Here is a 17389-nt window from a genome sequence, read left to right as displayed (position 1 = left end):
TCTGTTATTTATTTTTAGATAACCCAAGCCAGATTACTGAAGTTCAAGTTGCTATTCATGTTCTTGATTTTAATGATAATGCGCCAGAGGTTATGATTGATTATGACACAATCCTTTGTGAAAATGCCAAACCTGGTCAGGTAGGCTACAAACATATTCTTTTGTAGAACTCATTGTAGAATCAGTTACATTTTCATTTATGATCTGGAAACTAATTAACGTCAACATTACCTGGATATGGTAAATACTAGAGTCTTGAACTTTATCCCTGGTAAGTTGCACTAATCTTTTTGTTATGTTCACTGTTGTTCTCCTCTACCTCTGAAATGTCTAAAATAATATTCCATTGACTTTAAAAGATCAAGTTTTGGAAGCATTTTGCAATGCCCAAATGTTAAGTTTGAGTGTGCTCAGTTCAATCAACAAATGATGAATTTTTGAGGAGGTGTGTGTTTTTTTTCTTAAGCAGTAAATGAAAAATAAATGTCACATTTAAATATTTTAAGTAAATCCTGTCATACCTTTTGTACAAACATACGAAGGAGAACTTATCAGTTGCATCAAAATTTATATTAGGCACATCTGATTTATGGAATTTTGTTTACCTGTTATAGGTTATTCAGACAGTAAGTGCTACAGACAAGGATGACTTTGCCAATGGACCACGGTTCTACTTCTCCCTTGTGGATACTTTCCCACCAAATCCAAATTTTACACTGCGGGATAATGAAGGTAATGATCCACATTCAGACTGTTGGTGTGATCTGAACTGAATTGCAATTTTTGACATCTGAATTACACTGTCTTTAATCATGAAGGCAGGATGTTAAATTATGCAGACACAAAATACTTGTAACTTGAAATGAAAATAGAACTTGCCATAAATACTCAACAGGTTTCGTACCATTTGAGAAGTAAGAACCAGGATTCATGTTTCAATTCAATAAACTTTTTGTCAGATTGGGATATAGTAAGCGATGGGGTGGGAGGAGTGAGCAGAAAGAAAAGAATAGACAACTGACAACACTTAGGGAAGAGGGGTGTAGTGCTCTTGATTAACCACATTAGACTGAGAGTTGTGATTGATGGCTTTAATCACCATAAAACATCAGCACATCTCTCATGTTGCTGGCCCGGTTCTAAGGCAAGTACTGGGGAGGGGTTTGGACATAATAGCCTTTATGGGAATTCTGAGGGGAGGAATCACAGGTATAGGGGCAGTCTAACCTATACAGTACATTCATACAAACAGTGCTAATAGCTATATAGAAGTTCCACCACATTCATCCCTTCTTTTAAAACAGAATCTGGCAGAGTGAAGTGGGTCAATGTCCATTACAGGTTCAGCCTATCCGGTGGAATCATCTCTTGTGGTAACTATCACAGTGACTGCTGTGGATCAGCTGCCGGCTCCTGGGCAGTGGTTTGTGAAATAGGCCAGGTCTCTGGTGGGTGAGGGAGGTTAATAAGACCACGGGGTTGATCGGTCTGGGATTGGTGTGGGGTGCTGTGTGCAATTAGTGGGGCCAGGTGGCCTGTTACGCCACCGGTGGTCTTAGTGGGAGGGGGTTGAAATACTGATTGGTCGGTCGAGGGGCCCCTGCATGCTACAGGTCTCGGACATAAACCGTGAAGTCCCACCCATCCTGTTACTCCACAAAATCATACTGGGGGGTTTGCGTGGAGGAGGTAGGCCTTCTCACAAGCCATCAACTCCTCCACCACCACCATTTAAGACCCCAAACAATCCCGACAAGTGAAGCAACTCTTCACTTGTGAATCTACTGCCTCCAGAGCTTCCACTGAGGTGAAGAGACTGAATGTAGGCTTGGATTTCATTTTGTTGAGCACCTTCACTCTGACCAGTGCAGGGACCTCCCAGTAGCCAAAAATTTCAATTGCACACCCAATTCCCATGTCTGTTCATAGCCTCACGCATTCCAAAACAAGGGCACCTGCGAAGTGGAGAAACACCTAGCATTCTGTCTAGGCACTGTCCAAGCAGATGACATTAACATCAACTACTTCAGTTTCCATTAGGCCCCTCCCCTGTCTCTCTCTCTTTTCCTGTCCCTCTATTTCCTTTCCTCCGCTTCTCCACTCTCTTCTTTCCCCATTCAAACAGCTGTTCTCTCTCCCTTTCACTTCTCAATTTTTTCCTATTGCCCGCCCACCCATATCTACTTATGACTTCTTTCCTGTTGGCTTGGGTCCTCCCCCTCCCCTTATTTTATTCAAGCACCTGCCTGCTTTTTGCTCATCCCTTGATGGAACGCTCAGGCCTGAAAAGTGGATTATATCCCTTTACTTTCTATGGATATTGTGGGACCTGCTGAGATTCTCCAGCACTTTGCACATTGCATATGATTGCAGTGTCAGCAGACTTTCCTGTTTTAGATTCAAGATTCCTTTATTGTCATGTAATAATACAAAAAAAATTACTTCTGCCTATCATAAGGCAAAGAGTCACCATTATCATTGTGCAGCACCCCTTACAATGAGAGAAAGAGAAACAAAAGCGAGCCTTCAGAGTCACTGAGGGTCCATGGACTCTCCTCCAGCACCCTTGCAGCCTTTGCAAATGCACAGACCCCTGTTCTATCCATTGGCAACCCAAGAAGCATTATTTTAATTCTTTTTACTTGTCTTCAATTTGAGATAATATGTGGTCATTTTGGGAAGGAAGAATTCAGATAGAATATCTGGCATGATTCCTTTCAGTGGTTGATTGGAAAATGGCCTGCACCCATAATTCAGGTTGTTGTGTTCTTTAAAATACTCCTTTTCCAAGTCATGTTTATCATTCTTGTGCAGAAGTTTGTGCTTTGATTTAATAGAAGTATTTTTATTTCATCATGAATTGCTTTGACACTCTACTTACTCTTCAGTTTTAATTACCTCTATAACCTATAATGGCTGACAATTAAATTGAAACCAGGTCAAGTTAATTTGGTGTTCATGTAGTTGTTAAATTACTTTTCCAATCTGCCATTGACATCTTAAAAGCATGATAGAAATTAAAAGTTAAATTTCAAAGTAATTTACTTTAAAGAACTCTACCATTTTAAGTTCCGTTTAAATTCATGATTTGATTATGAAATTATAAATGAAATTATAAATGAATAATTATAAATTATAAAGTCACACATTTATATTTTATGGAATAAAGGCAGAACACATTTTCAAACATAACATTCATCTGAAATTTGTTTTTATGTTTGGTTAACCTGCTAATTGTAGAACTAATCATTTATTATATTGAAAACAACTCTGAATTACAGTAATTAAGCAAGTGCTGATTTTCTGTTGATAAGGAAGATAGTTCAAATGTATAATTTCCTGCAAATATTCTTGTGGAATATCTGCTTAGACTGATTTAGTTTTGTATTGTGATTTAAATTTTAAATAGATGAAATAGTCATGCAACATAATTTTCTGACATTAAAATTAAAAAAAAAATACTTTGTTCATGGAGAATGATAATATAGATATTTAGTTCCTGTAATTTTAATAGATGTGGCTTACTAATTATTATGAATATATGGGGTTTGTAGGTTAATTTATATGTTTGGGCCTCATAGGCTCATGGGTCAAAAGGTCCTATTACCACAATGTAACTCCAAAACAAAACGAGCCCCTCTGTTGCAAAACTGTAATATAGTTTTATTTTAATGCACTTTACAGTTAATGCTTGATGACATGAATTTTAAGACAAGTATTTTAATTAACATTCACCATCATAATTATGGATCTATAAATGAGTGGGAACAGATGTACAATATATTAATTTGCAAAATATGAGAACGATTTTTAAAATTCCTTTGATTCAAATGGCTATTAATTAAAATGCCTTTCAGGAATAAATTTAGGAAATATTTGTTTTCATTTTAGACACAAGTGCATCTACAATCAGTAAGATATATGTGAGAATATTATGCAAATAATGGAAACGTAGAAATTCATGTTACAATAAAGGCTTATCCAACCCATCATAAGAGAAAAAAAATGATAAAAAGATGTGTTCCTCTCTCCCAAAGAAATTCTAGATCTGTTATTAATGTTATTATTTATGTATGTATATAAATCATAGGGTAACCAATGCTTGGGGCCTGAGCCCTTTGTCAAGAAGGGCTCAGGCCCAAAACATTGGTTTCCTTTGCTTCCTCTAGATGCTGCATTACCTGCTGAGATCCTCCAGCAGGTTTGTGTATTCCACTACAATCCAGCATCTTCAGACTTTCCTGTTTAACTCTGAGAAGTATTAATTTTGGAAATTTTCCATATTCTTTGAGTCCACACACAGATTGGCATGCTTTGTCCCTAAGAGACATTTTCTTTCCCTAGTTTCCATCTCTTCTTAATACACTTAAAGAATGTTCTGGTGTTCACCTTAATAATATTCCATGGCTTCCTAAGTTCCATTTTAATTATTAATCTACACTTTCAATATTCCTCAAGGGACACTTCCATCTTCAGTTGCTTATTTCTTCCTTTTTTTTCATATTCATATCCTCAATGTCACTTGTCTTCCTGGTTTCCTTAATTGCCATCCCTTGCCTTTCATCCTCTCAGGAACATCTTGGCTCTGAACTCTGTCATCTCCTTATTTTTTTGATACTTCTCCTTATTGGATATTAGTTTGCCATCATAAAACTGTTACTGGTCTACTTTTAACTTGTTGGGTCTTATGCTATTGAGATCAGGATTCCCCCCCACCCCCACCCCCGCCGTCACTTTAGGACCCTGACCTGTGGAGTATTTTTATCCTATTGCATTACCACAGTACTTTGAAACTACAGAATCACTCATCTCAAAATGTCCCCCATTTCTTTTGACACCAATGCCCAATATTAAGTTCAGTGGAGCCCTTTCTCCAATATGAATGTGCACGTATTGGCTTAAAAAAATCTCTTGGATGCACTTTTTAAAATACTCCCCATCTAAGCCCCTTGCACTATATGTGTTTACATATACTGTGCTATGTGTTCTCAGAAATATACCCAAAACTAGTAAGACTAGCTGATTGTCAACATTTCTTTCAATTCCGATCATTTATTTTTTATTGCTTTTGTTTAACTGAACTTGAAATTCATCTAGCAGAGAGGGGGCATATATTTCACTTCAAGCATGATTGGATGTTACCCTCACCAACTTTCCAAATGGTATAATGTGTGGAATGAGTTGTACAGTGAGTGGCCATTGCCACCCAGCAGGATTCTGTTCATACCCATCCTAAAAATAGCTCTTTTAGGTTAAGGTTGAATCATTGGTGAGAGAAGGAAATTTTTCCTGCTATCACAAAAAAAATCGCTCAATGAACAAACATAATAGATCAGTTTATAAGTTCAAGGGCTTTACACCTGCAAATGCTGTGACAGTTATAACAAACATAAGTATTTACTGTTCTCTGCATTGTAATGTTTAAATGTATTTTAAAGAGTAAATCTTGATAGTACAAGCAAATCCTTTGAAATGACTTGTGCTTTAAATAACCTGTTGTGTCATATCTATTGTTATAGACAGCACAGCCAGCATTATGATACGGCGCAGAAAATTCAGCCGGCGCCTTCAGGAAATCTACCAACTGCCGATTGTGGTTTCAGACAGCGGGGCTCCCATTCTAAGCAGCACCAGTACTTTAACTATTAGGGTGTGTGCTTGTGAGAGGAATGGCAAAGTACGGACGTGCAGCACTGAAGCATATCTCTCTGCAGCTGGTTTGAGTACTGGCGCATTGATAGCCATTCTACTCTGCATCATCATCCTGTTGGGTAAGCCTTTACTGGAAGCAAAAATAAATAAGAACTTGTGAACATGTTTTGGAAGTGTTGGGTTAGTGGGCATAGTGAGTAGCACAAAATGAATGAATTGGCAGCTTATTCCATTGCTCTTTAAAACTGGACAGTGGGAAACAAATTATTTTTCTCACGTAAATGCTTCTTAGCCCTGCTGAATTTTTCCAGCAATTACTTATTGTTCCATATTCCAGCATTCAATTTTCCATCTAAAAAGTGTTTTCATTAGCTCCTTTCACACTGGCAACCTACTAAATAAGTGAGTAAATGACCAGTGTTGCAATTACAGGTGAGCCGTGCACACTGGAGCATGAATTCCCTGGTTCATGTGGTTATTGCAGATCTAAGAGGGGTCCAACTTCTGGTGGTGATATCCCAAGTGATATATTATGTACTCACTGGACAGTGAAACCGTAGCAGGAATAAAGCATGTACGCGCACAATGTATAAAAGACCGTGGGGAAAAAACGCACACAATTTAATAAGACGTACATGTGCAATGTATAAAAGACCATGGGAAAATCTACTGCAGTGGGCTTCAGACTGTTCAAACTTAGGACAAACCCACAGACCAGCTCTCTCACAATCTGACAGACCTTTTGTCAAACCTTTGTGTTTGTAATTAACACTAAAAACCTTTGTAATATGACTGGACTGATATTAAAACTACCAGATTGATGCACGCACACATGCAGGCACAGATGTCACTAACAATACCAGGTTGAACAGGTTGCCCATTCACAATGGAGCTGATTCAACTTGGTCAGGCTCTGATGCAACAACCCTAGTCTGTAGTATCAGAGCCCAGTTGATTTTTACCCCCCTCCCCCTGCCTGGTTGGGAGTGACCCGCTAAATATCCACTAAATTGCCTGGTTCAACCCACGTCCAATGGCAGCATGAAAGGGGTTTCCAAATCTCTGTGATGTGCAGACATTTAGAAAACTGTTTTAAAAACCTACAGAAGTTTTACAATTTAACCTGGAAATAAACACCAATAAAAAGCACCAATAAATTCAAAGTTTGGCCTCACTTTGTATCAGCAAATGTTTGAATAAAAATTCAAAAGAAAGCTGTTTGATCACAAACCGACACTCTCTTTAATCAGTTCCCACTCAAAGTCAACTCTATAAAATTTGAGGAGTCCCCCATAACTGCAAATGTACCCTATTATTTGTCAACCATCCATCAAATTTAGTTTGGAAACTCCAACCTGCAACCTTTTCTGAATCTGTGTATCACCAGATGAGACGAGGTGCCCCTTGAACAACAACATATTTTTATATATAAATGCATAGCATTAGTGGATCCAGTTTCACAATAAACTCAGTGAGAAGAAAAATAACATTAATAAAGAAAATAATCATTTAGATTATTTTTGCTTTGAGGCAGAGCAGCCAGTGTCATTTGTGATATGTGGAATAGATTTGGTGCCCCAAGGATTTGAATGGCTTATTTTCTTTTCTGCAATGTTAAATCTGCATTCCTGCTGTGAAACATGTTTTTCTCATACTGTATATGATTTGCCTAACACCAAACTGGATGGCTGTATCTTTAAAATTCAATACATGGTCATTCCAATATTTTTCTTTTATCCAAGCGAGAAATTCCTCAGTGGTTTGTATGATTTTATAAGTGGGAGATCATGTCTCACAAATTTGATTGAGTTTTTTGAAGATTATCCAGGGCAGAGCTGTGGGTGTCGTATATAGGGATTTCAGCAGGGCATCTGATAAAGGCAGAAGAATGATTGATGGAATTTATAACAGAGAAATGTGAGGTCTGAATTGTGGGAGGCCTAACGTGGGTAGGACCTGCACATTGAATGGAAGGGATCTGAGCAGTGTTGTAAGGCAGAGGGATCCAGGAGTACCTTGAAGGTGGCATCATAGGTAGATAGGATGGTCAAAAGGCTATCATCACATTCTCATTCATCAGTCGGAGTATTGAGTATAGAAGTTGGGAGGTTGCATTTGTATATGGAGTATTGTGTTCAGTTTTAACACAGTGCTGCAGGAAAGATGTCATCAAGATGGAAAAGGTGCAGAATTTATGAGGATGTTGCCACGACTCAGAGGCCTGAGGTACAGAGAGAGGTTGAGCAGGATGATGTGGGGTGGGGGACTGGGTGGGATGGTGATCTCATAGGGCTACACAAAATTATGAGAGGAATAGATCAGATAACTGCCAAGATTTTTTTTTTGCCCAGTGTCGGTGAATCAGTAACCAGAGGATACAGATCGAAGGTGAAAGGGATGATATTTAGCAGGATCCTGAGGGGGTAACATTTTTACATAGAGGGTAGTGAGTGTATGGAATAGGCTGCCAGAGGAGTGGTTGAGGCAGATATTTGTGCAATGTTTAAAAAATATATGGATTTTTCTAAAGGGCCCATTTCCACACTGAATGAGTCTATGTACATCAAAACAGCATGAATCAGGAAGTACTTTATCAGTGCTATTAAAAGCGACCTACTTTTTTTTCATTGGGTTAAATTCAATTGATCAACTGAGAATAAATTTGCATTTCATTATATCACCCAGGTAAACCAACATTAATTTACTTCCAATTGATTATTTTTGAAATATGGTCAGTATTTTATGTGCACTAATATGGGAACTATTTTGTATGCAACAAGCCTCTATGAACAGCTGTCTGTTTTTGGTGGTGTTAGCCAGAAGACTCAGTATTTGCCTTGTTTTTATTTGAATAAATGTCTGCAATCTTTTACAACTGACCGCAACTCTTGAACAAACAGTTTTGGATGCTTTTTTTAAAAATTTCATCTGGAATAGAGCACAGTTTGCCACCCAGAATCCTTTCAGTAATGAAATTAAATACCAGCATGGTAACCAAAGCAGTATTTGAGCCAATTATCAAAGGTGGGTCAAATTAACTTAGTTAATATTTTCAGTACTGCCACACTTCAATGCCAACTATGTCTTCAAGGTGACTGGAGGAAGAATTACAGAAGACTTCAGAGGTTTTTTTTTACACAGAGAGTAGTGGGTGCCTGGAATGCATCACCAGTGGTGAAGTCTGGACATATAAAAAATTCTTAGATAGGAATATGGATGTAAGTCAAATAAAAGATTATGAGGTGAGGTCGGGAAGAGTAAGATTGATGGTGGAATAGGTTTCTATAGGTCAGAACAACATCATGGACTGATGGGCTGTACTGTGCTGTGTTTATTGTTATAAATTACACAAGGCTCTTTTAATATTGCAAAAGATAAAGTTGAGAAAAAAAATGAAACACAATTAAACTCCCATTAATACTCACGTAATTTTAAGCAGAATTTGCCTTATTTCTCCAGCCACCATCTGTGATTGTCCTTAAGGCAAATGGTTCAAGCAGGCTGACTGAGTGGCACTTTCAAAGGAAGGTAGACTTTTAGACTTAATATAGACTCCCAGCTGTCTAGCTAACATGATCAAAAAGAGCAAGCAACTCTTAATGGAACCAGACTGTGTGCAAAATTGTCCCCAAAATTCACAACATTCTACTCCTTGGAGTCCAACAGTGAAGACTAGATATGGTGGCAACCCCCTGCCTTAGGCAGATTTGACATAATTATCAGCATCCTGATATTTAAAAATGGATCCACAACCTTGACAATAGAAGGAAAAGAATAAAGCTTGGTTTTTTTTTTTAATACAGTCATGATCTTTTATTTTTATTTCTTTTTTTCAAATTATGTCAGAAACTTGGAAGATTTTTAAGTGCTTCCAAGATAATCCTGATATCCTTCTGCATTAGGGAAGTACAGAATCAGAATTTGTCATGAATATGGCAGCTTCACAGTGCAAACATTTATATAAATCACCTTACAAAATAAATAAAACAAGTGCAAAAAAAAGAAAAAGGTCAAGTAATGCAGTGTCTGTGGTTCATTGTTTATTCAAAAATCTGATGGCAGAAGGGGAAGAAGCTGTCCTTGTGCTTCTGAATGCTCAGCTTCAGGCTCCTGTACCTTTTTTCTCCAATGGTAGCAGAGTGAACAGGGCATGGCTTGGAATAGGAGTGGGGGTGGGTGAAGTTTGGGTGAATTCATGGATAGTGGCTGAATCCAGCTTGATTCAACTCAGTATAGCCTTGGACAAACACCACTGGACTCTCAGCAGCTTGAATATCTAATCTAGACACGATGGAGTCCAATTAAAGTTCTGGTCAGAATAAAATGTATGCTGGTGGTTGACTGCCTGCTTTGTTCTTCATTGTATTTAGTCAAAGTGTGCATGGTAAACCACTGTATGTATATATTTATCTGTCTGGGCACACCCATTGGCTGACTGGCTCCTCTCACAGACTCCTGAATAAAGGTGAGTGTCCCTCAGTCCCCTCCTCAGTTCAGGACAGACGACCAGCAGGGATGTGCCTTCATTCTTTTGTGAATTAAAGCCTATCAGTTTTGCTCAACATCAGTCTTTTGAGTCATTGATGTGCATCAATTTTATTCGCAATAGTCTTGATAATGGAACAGTTCCTGAAGCCAGAGAAATTGGAAATCAACCTTCAATCACCCGAGGCATCTACTAACTTTGATCTCTGGCTGTGCTGTTTTGAAGTGGTCCTGCAGGCATCATCAACCATCGTTCGGTCAGAGAACGACAAATTACAGGTACTGCTCTTTTGAGTCGGGCCTCTGGTGAACCCAATGATCAGGGACACTGCGTTGGACATATTGAAAGGCCAGTACCTGAGAAAGGTCAAAGAGGTCTATGCCAGACACCTCCTAGTGTCCTAAATGCAGCAATCCGGGGAGTCGCACGCCGAGGTCCTTCGGAACATTGAGGTCTACTCAGTCAACAATACAGCCACCTCATGGTTATCCTGGGCTATGCTAACCTGGGACAAGCCACTACCATCACGTTCAGCCAGTGATCTGACCACAGTAACCATAAGCCATGAGTGCCAACACCATTATGCTATGTCTCGCCAGCAACCTGAGCACGGCTGCTGTACTCTGCGAGCACCCTAAGTGCGGCCTGGGGAAACACACGAGGAAATGCTAACCAGCAAAAGATGCAGTCTGTTCCAGCTACGGGAAGAAAGGGCACTATGCTAAGGTGTGCAGATCAAAACTACCCCTTCCTAGCAGTGCCACATGAAGGCCATGGGGTCCACCATACCCAAGAAGTAGCAGCACCACATGCAAGTCCTAAGGACTGCATCTTCGAGATTCCTCAGCGCCGCATATGGGCCTAACTCTCTGATGCAGTGACAAGCAGCGATCTGACACTGGCTTCCATCACACTCGCCCTAGGCAGCCCCCATCAACTCTCCAGATCAATGATGGACATTCAGGTAAATGGCTACATGATGAGTTGCCTGTTCTATTGATGGAGCATGGAGAGCTTCATCCACCCCGACACGGTGCAACGCTACTCCCTTTTTGAATATTTTATTTAAAATTTGAAAAGCATACATGTAATCACAAAAGATAAATATTACAAACAATAATAAAAACACATGTTATTTATAAATCCCTCCCTACCCATCCTAACCCCACACCTCCCCCCAACCTATCCCCTTACCTATCCCATATCCTCCCATCCATGCCTAACCCCCAAAAAAAGTAAAAGAAAGAAGGAAAAGGAGATATAAACCACAATAACATAATTAAGTACCATGGATCAGAACAACACCACCACAGCATGGCCAGAGAACAGCAACAATAGAAATTCATCAAGATAAATGGTTACTTAAACAAAAGTTGCTTTTAATTATCTTTAAACATGAAAACAGGATCAAACTTTAACTTATTACTATTAATTTAACTTAATCTAACTTAATCCCCTTCTAATGCTAAGAGCACATGTATATAATGTGAGTGTAAGTTCAGAAAAATTCTTTGATTCACAGTCCAATCTCACTTTTCACTCCAAATGATTAAATTATTTACTTTAACACCTAAATAATTAATTTGATCTGACTATCTAAATTTAACAATATCTTTACAAGATGTATAATTTGCCTCAGACAGTGACATTATTCCACTTTTTTTCCAAATTAATTTTATAACCTGATATTTCTCCATATTGTTCAAACCTATCATATAGCTGTTTTAAAGATTTCTGAGGTTCTGTTAAATATATCAAAACTACCCCAGGGTAAAAAAATTCATTTTACCCTCATCAGATTTCACTTTAATACCCTAAATATTATTATCTTGCCTTATCAATTGTGCCAAAGGTTCAATAACTAATGCAAAGAGATCTGGTGACAATGGGAAGCCCTGTCTAGTAGATCTTTCAGTACAAATGCAAAAACATCTGCCCATTCATCACAACTCGAGCAAAAGGATTTTAATAGAAAGCCTTAATCCAACCAATAAATACAGGTCCAAATTTAAACTTTTCTAATACTTTAAACAAAATAAAAATCCATTCTACTCTATCAAATGCTTTTTCAGGATCTAATGATATAACTATCAGTAGGTTAGATTCCTCCCAAGAAATATGAATCAAAGAAATTAATATTACAATATTATCCTCAGATTAATGATTATTAATGAATATAGCTTGATCTAAATTAATTAAAATTGATAAATATTTCACTAATCTATTTGCTAAAATCTTTGTTACAATCTTATCAACATTTAATAATGAAATAGGTTCACAAGATTCAACTTTCAAAGGATTTCTATCTTTTTAAATAATAACTGTAATAATTGTCTGAGAAAAAAAATCTGGATGTGAATGAACCTCTGTCATCTGTTTCAATACTTCCATGAACAAAAGTATTAACAAATCCTGATTTTTAAAATAAAATTTAACAGTAAATCTATCTTCACCAGGAGATTTACCATTAGGCATGGATTGAAGTGCTGCCATTATCTCTCTATAAATAAATGGAGCTTCCAAATTATTAATATCCTGATTACTCAAAGAAGGTAGATAAAGATTATCAATTTTAGCTTCATCTTTTTTCTAATTCAGAAGTATGCAATTTCGCATAAAATTCTTTAAATATATCATTTATCTCTTCAGGTTTATTTGTAATCTTAGAATCTTTGCTAACTGCATTAATTGTTCTAGAAGCCTGTTCAAACTTCAACTGCCAAGCTAAAACCTTATGTGCCCTTCCCCTAATTCATAATATCTTTGATTAGTTCTCTGTAATAATTTATCAAACTTATGTTTGTAATGAATTATACCATAATTTTTAATTTATCAATTGTATCTTTTTAATCTCATTTGAATTCTGCTGTAAAACTCTATCTCTTCCTCCAATTTATTAACCTCAGAAGAATACTGCTTCTTAATCTTTGATGAGAAACTAATAATTTGTCCTCTTAACTATGCCTTCAAACCATCCCATAAGCCTAACTTACTCTTAGGTGAATCCATATTTTTTTTTTAAAATTGCTGTACTTGATCTCTCATAAAATTACAAAATTCAACATTTTAAAAATAAATAATTAAATCTCCATTGATATTCAGTATCTCTCTTTTCCAAACCTTTACATGTTATTAAAAGAAGAGAATGATCTGATAAAGTTCTACTTTTAAATTCCACAAATATGATGTGACTTCGCAATTGTGACAATATTAAAAATAAATCTGTTCTAGAATAAGAATCATATTGAAAAATAAAATTTAAAAAATATATATTTCTCCTTAGGGCTTAATCTCCTCCATATATCAACTAAATTCATTTCCTTCATTAACATTGACAGTCACTTTGCCATTTTAGTCTTAATTACCATTTTTTGGGATTTATCTAATAATGGATCCAAACAGCAGTTAAAGTCCTCTCCATTCATAATTTTCTCATATATCTTCATCAAATTAAAGAAGAAAACTAACAACAAAATTCTCATTGTCTACATTAGGGGCATAAACATTCATCAATTTACAAAACTGAATACATTTTACAATTAACAGCCAACCCTCTACCCACTGACTCAATTGCTGATTCCAATAAAAATCATAACTTCTTATTAATCAAATTGACTACCCCTCTTGCCTTAGAATTAAAAGAAGAAGCTTTAACTTGGCCAACCCAATCTCTATTTTTAAATTTCTGATGTTCCTTTTCAGTCAAATGCATCTCTCGCAAAAAAGAAATATCAACCTTCAACTTTTTAATGTAAGTCAAAACTTTCTTCCTCTTAATTGTGTTATTGAGCCCATTAACATTAAATATTGCAAATTTTAAATTAGCCAACATTTTAATCGAAACTATTATACGTCCATGCCCGATATGGTGGGATTCCAATCCATGATCAATCTGAAATAAATATTCCATCTCTTTACTAAAGATAAAAAGATAAATCTAAAAAGAAAGAAGAAATAATAAAAAGAAAAATAACAGAAAAAATAAAAAAAGTACTGTACGACAATACTACCTCCCTGTTCTATACAGGAAGTAACCAACATCACAAAATGGCCAACAACTTCAGAAGGAGAAATGAACAATACCACCCTCCTCCACCAAACAGAACAATAAAAGAATCATCAATAAGAAAACATTTCAAGAATGATAAGCTTCCTCCAAATCTCTATTAATTTGATCATTATCAATATCAATTTCAACTAATTGATGTTTCCTCTTTCCCTCTCTTGCAAACCAATCATCTTCATTAAATCATCCAGTAAATGAATACCCCACCTGTCCCATCTTTTCTTTACATTGCTCGACATCATCCTGACAATCATGAAAATCCTGTTCAATCTTTTTAAATTTATCTTGCATTTTATCTAGCAGCTTCACACACTTTGCCACATCAGACTTAATTGATCTGTCATTTCTTCTTTCATACCAGTAAATTGTTCTTTCAAAGATGAAAAACCTTGATGCATCTGATTTGCCATAGTCTCTATTTGTTTAGATAACATTTCAAACTGACTTGCTGAATCAGAATAATGAAGATCAGATTTAAACTTCCCTTGCACATCAAGGCCTACCCTTGTATATTACTGTTTCTGCAATGCTATTCCCTCGTTGTAAGTCCAGTAAGCCAAAAGGTCTCCTTGGCTTCAGGGACACATACAGCAGATGACCACAGCTACTGTGTAGTCACTCTAACCATGCGGGGCACAGACTATAAAAACTTTAAACTTCTGGTGATGCCACAGCTCAACACTGCCGTGTTACTGGGACTGGACTTTCAATGTCAATTTAAAAGCATGATGATGGAGTATGATAGGCCCCATCCACCCCTCATTGTCTTTAACCAGCTGCTTTTTAATTGTCCACTGTGCTTCTCCGACCCTTCAGTCCCCTCCCCACTGCACACAGTCAACAATCTCATCATCCATCATGCATGACCTGTTATATAGAGAATTTAGGTTAAAATGACTTAAGTTAAAATGTGATGATTAATCATAAACAGGGAAGCCAGAACGGACAGGGAGTTTACTAGCAGTCAAGGACAAAAGGTTCTGCTGAATATGTTTTTTTAAACCTATCTTTTCATGGTCATAGTGAGAGACATGCAGGAGACAAAGGATTGATAAGAAGGGTGAGAAACAGAATTTAGTGTATGTAGAGTTCACAGCGTACATAACGAACGTGATAATTAAAAATGCAGTTATACTTAGAATGCTTTTGTAATACTAACCAATTAAAACAGTATTAATAAGAAGGGGAAGGGCAAACAATAAGGGTATAAAAATCAATGCACTGTATGTATCGGGGCTTAACTGGTGAGAAACCAGTTGAGTCCAACTCTGCAGACTTGTAAATAAAGCTTGTCGTGTCATCAGTTTTAAAGAGACTCATGTGTGAGAAGTTTTATTTCTGACATGACCTGAGATCTATCCACCCGCAAAATCACCTCTCCATCACTGTTCACCAGCTTCATCCCCGACTGTAAACCCATTACCACCAAAAGTAGGTGGTACTGTGCTGGGGCCAGAACCTTCATGAGTGCAGCGACTCCTCAACAAGGGGATCATTGAGGCTAGCACCAGTCCTTAGACACCACAAGTGGTGGTAGTGATGAATGGGTAGAAAAGAAAGATAGTCATCGACTGCAGTCAGACTATTAATAGGTACACACAACTGGATGTGTACCCCATTCCCGTATATCTAATATGGTGAAGACAATCGCACAATCGGGTCTTCTCTTTCATCGACCTAAAATCAGTAAACCATCAGCTCCCCATCCACCCAGAGGATCACCAATATACTGGGTTCGAGGCAGACGACCACCTCTATCATTTCCCGAGAGTACACTTTGGCGTCACCAATGGGGTCTTCCAATGGAAAATTGACTGCAAGGTCAATCAGTACCAGTTGCAGGCCACATTTCCGTACCTCAACAATGTCTCCATCTGTGGTTATGACCTGCAGGGCCATGACACTGATCTTCAAATATTCTCCACACTGCCAAGCTCCTTCACCTCACGTACAATAAGGATAAGTACATATTTTGCACGACCCACCTTGCCATGCTTGGCCATGTCATTGAAAACGGAGTCATTGATCCCAACCCTGACTGTATGTGCATGCTCCTGGAACTTCCTCTCTCCCACAGCCTCAAGGCCCTGAAAAGGTGCCTGGGCTTTTTATCTTACTATGCCCAGTGGGTCTCCAACTACGCAGGCAAGGCCCACTCCCTTATTAAATCCACCTCTTTTCCCCTAATACCAGGCTTCAGCTGCATCAAGGAAGCCATAATGCACACTGGGGATGAATCCATCCTGTTCCAGGTGGAGAGCAATATGTCAGGCCTCACTCTGGCTGCCACACTTGACCAAATGGACAGACCAGTCACCTTCTTTTCCTGCAACGTCAAAGGCCTTGAAAGTTGACACTCGTCTGTCAAGAAGGAGGCCCAAACTATTGCCAAGGTAGTGCAGCACTGGAGGCACTACCTGTCCAGGAAAAGATTTACCTTGCTAACCGACCAATGTGTAGTTGCATTCATATACAATAACCAGCAATGAGGTAAAATCAAGAATGACAAGACATTGAGATGGAGAATTGAACTTTCCTCCAACAATTACAATATTTTGTACCAGCCCAGGAAACTCAATGAGCCCCCAGATGCCCTATCCCATGGAATCTGTGCCAACACAAATATTGACCGCTTACAAGCCCTTCACAATTATCTCTGCCACCCCGGAGTCACCAGGTTCTTCCTCTTCATTTAAGCCTGCAACCTACCTTATTCCATCGAAGAGATCAGGTCAATGGCCAAAAACTGCCAGGTCTGTGTGGAGTGCAAACCCCACATTACTGCCCAGACAGAGCATAGTTGATAAAGGCCACCCATCCCTTTGAACATCTGAGTGTCGACTTCAAAGGACTCCTCCCCTCCTTGGACCGCAATGTGCATTTCCTCAAAGTCATTGATGAGTACTCACGTTTTCCGTTCACCATCCCCTGCCCTCACATGACAACTGCCTCAATCATCAAGGCTCTACACAGTCTCTTCCCTCTATTTGGCTTCCTCAGCTATGTTCATAGACACTGGGAGTCCTCATTTATGAGTGATGAGCTGTGCCAGTACCTGCTGGTCAGAGGCATCATGACATGCAGGACCAGCAGGTACAACCTCTGGGGGAACAGGCAGGTTGAAAGGGGGAATGCTATGGCTTGAAAGGCTGTCCTCCTAGCCCTGTGGTTTAGGGTTCTCCTAC

The 17389-nt window shown here is 38.2% G+C and overlaps 1 protein-coding gene across 2 annotated transcripts in view; it reads left to right on the top strand.

The window, feature by feature from the left end:
* The window catches only part of LOC138749252 (cadherin-18-like), an 800124-nt gene that overhangs the window by 754731 nt on the left and 28004 nt on the right, over window positions 1–17389 (top strand). For both annotated transcript variants that reach the window (XM_069910408.1, XM_069910397.1), the window contains 3 exons: window positions 19–140; window positions 615–732; window positions 5520–5771. In XM_069910408.1, coding sequence (XP_069766509.1) covers window positions 19–140; window positions 615–732; window positions 5520–5771 — 492 coding nt within the window. The remainder of the gene's footprint in view (window positions 1–18; window positions 141–614; window positions 733–5519; window positions 5772–17389) is intronic.

Source organism: Narcine bancroftii, chromosome 1, assembly GCF_036971445.1.
Source record: "Narcine bancroftii isolate sNarBan1 chromosome 1, sNarBan1.hap1, whole genome shotgun sequence".
Taxonomy (NCBI): domain Eukaryota; kingdom Metazoa; phylum Chordata; class Chondrichthyes; order Torpediniformes; family Narcinidae; genus Narcine; species Narcine bancroftii.
Note: the sequence above shows the minus strand (reverse complement) of the source record. Positions and strands in the feature narration are given on the sequence as shown.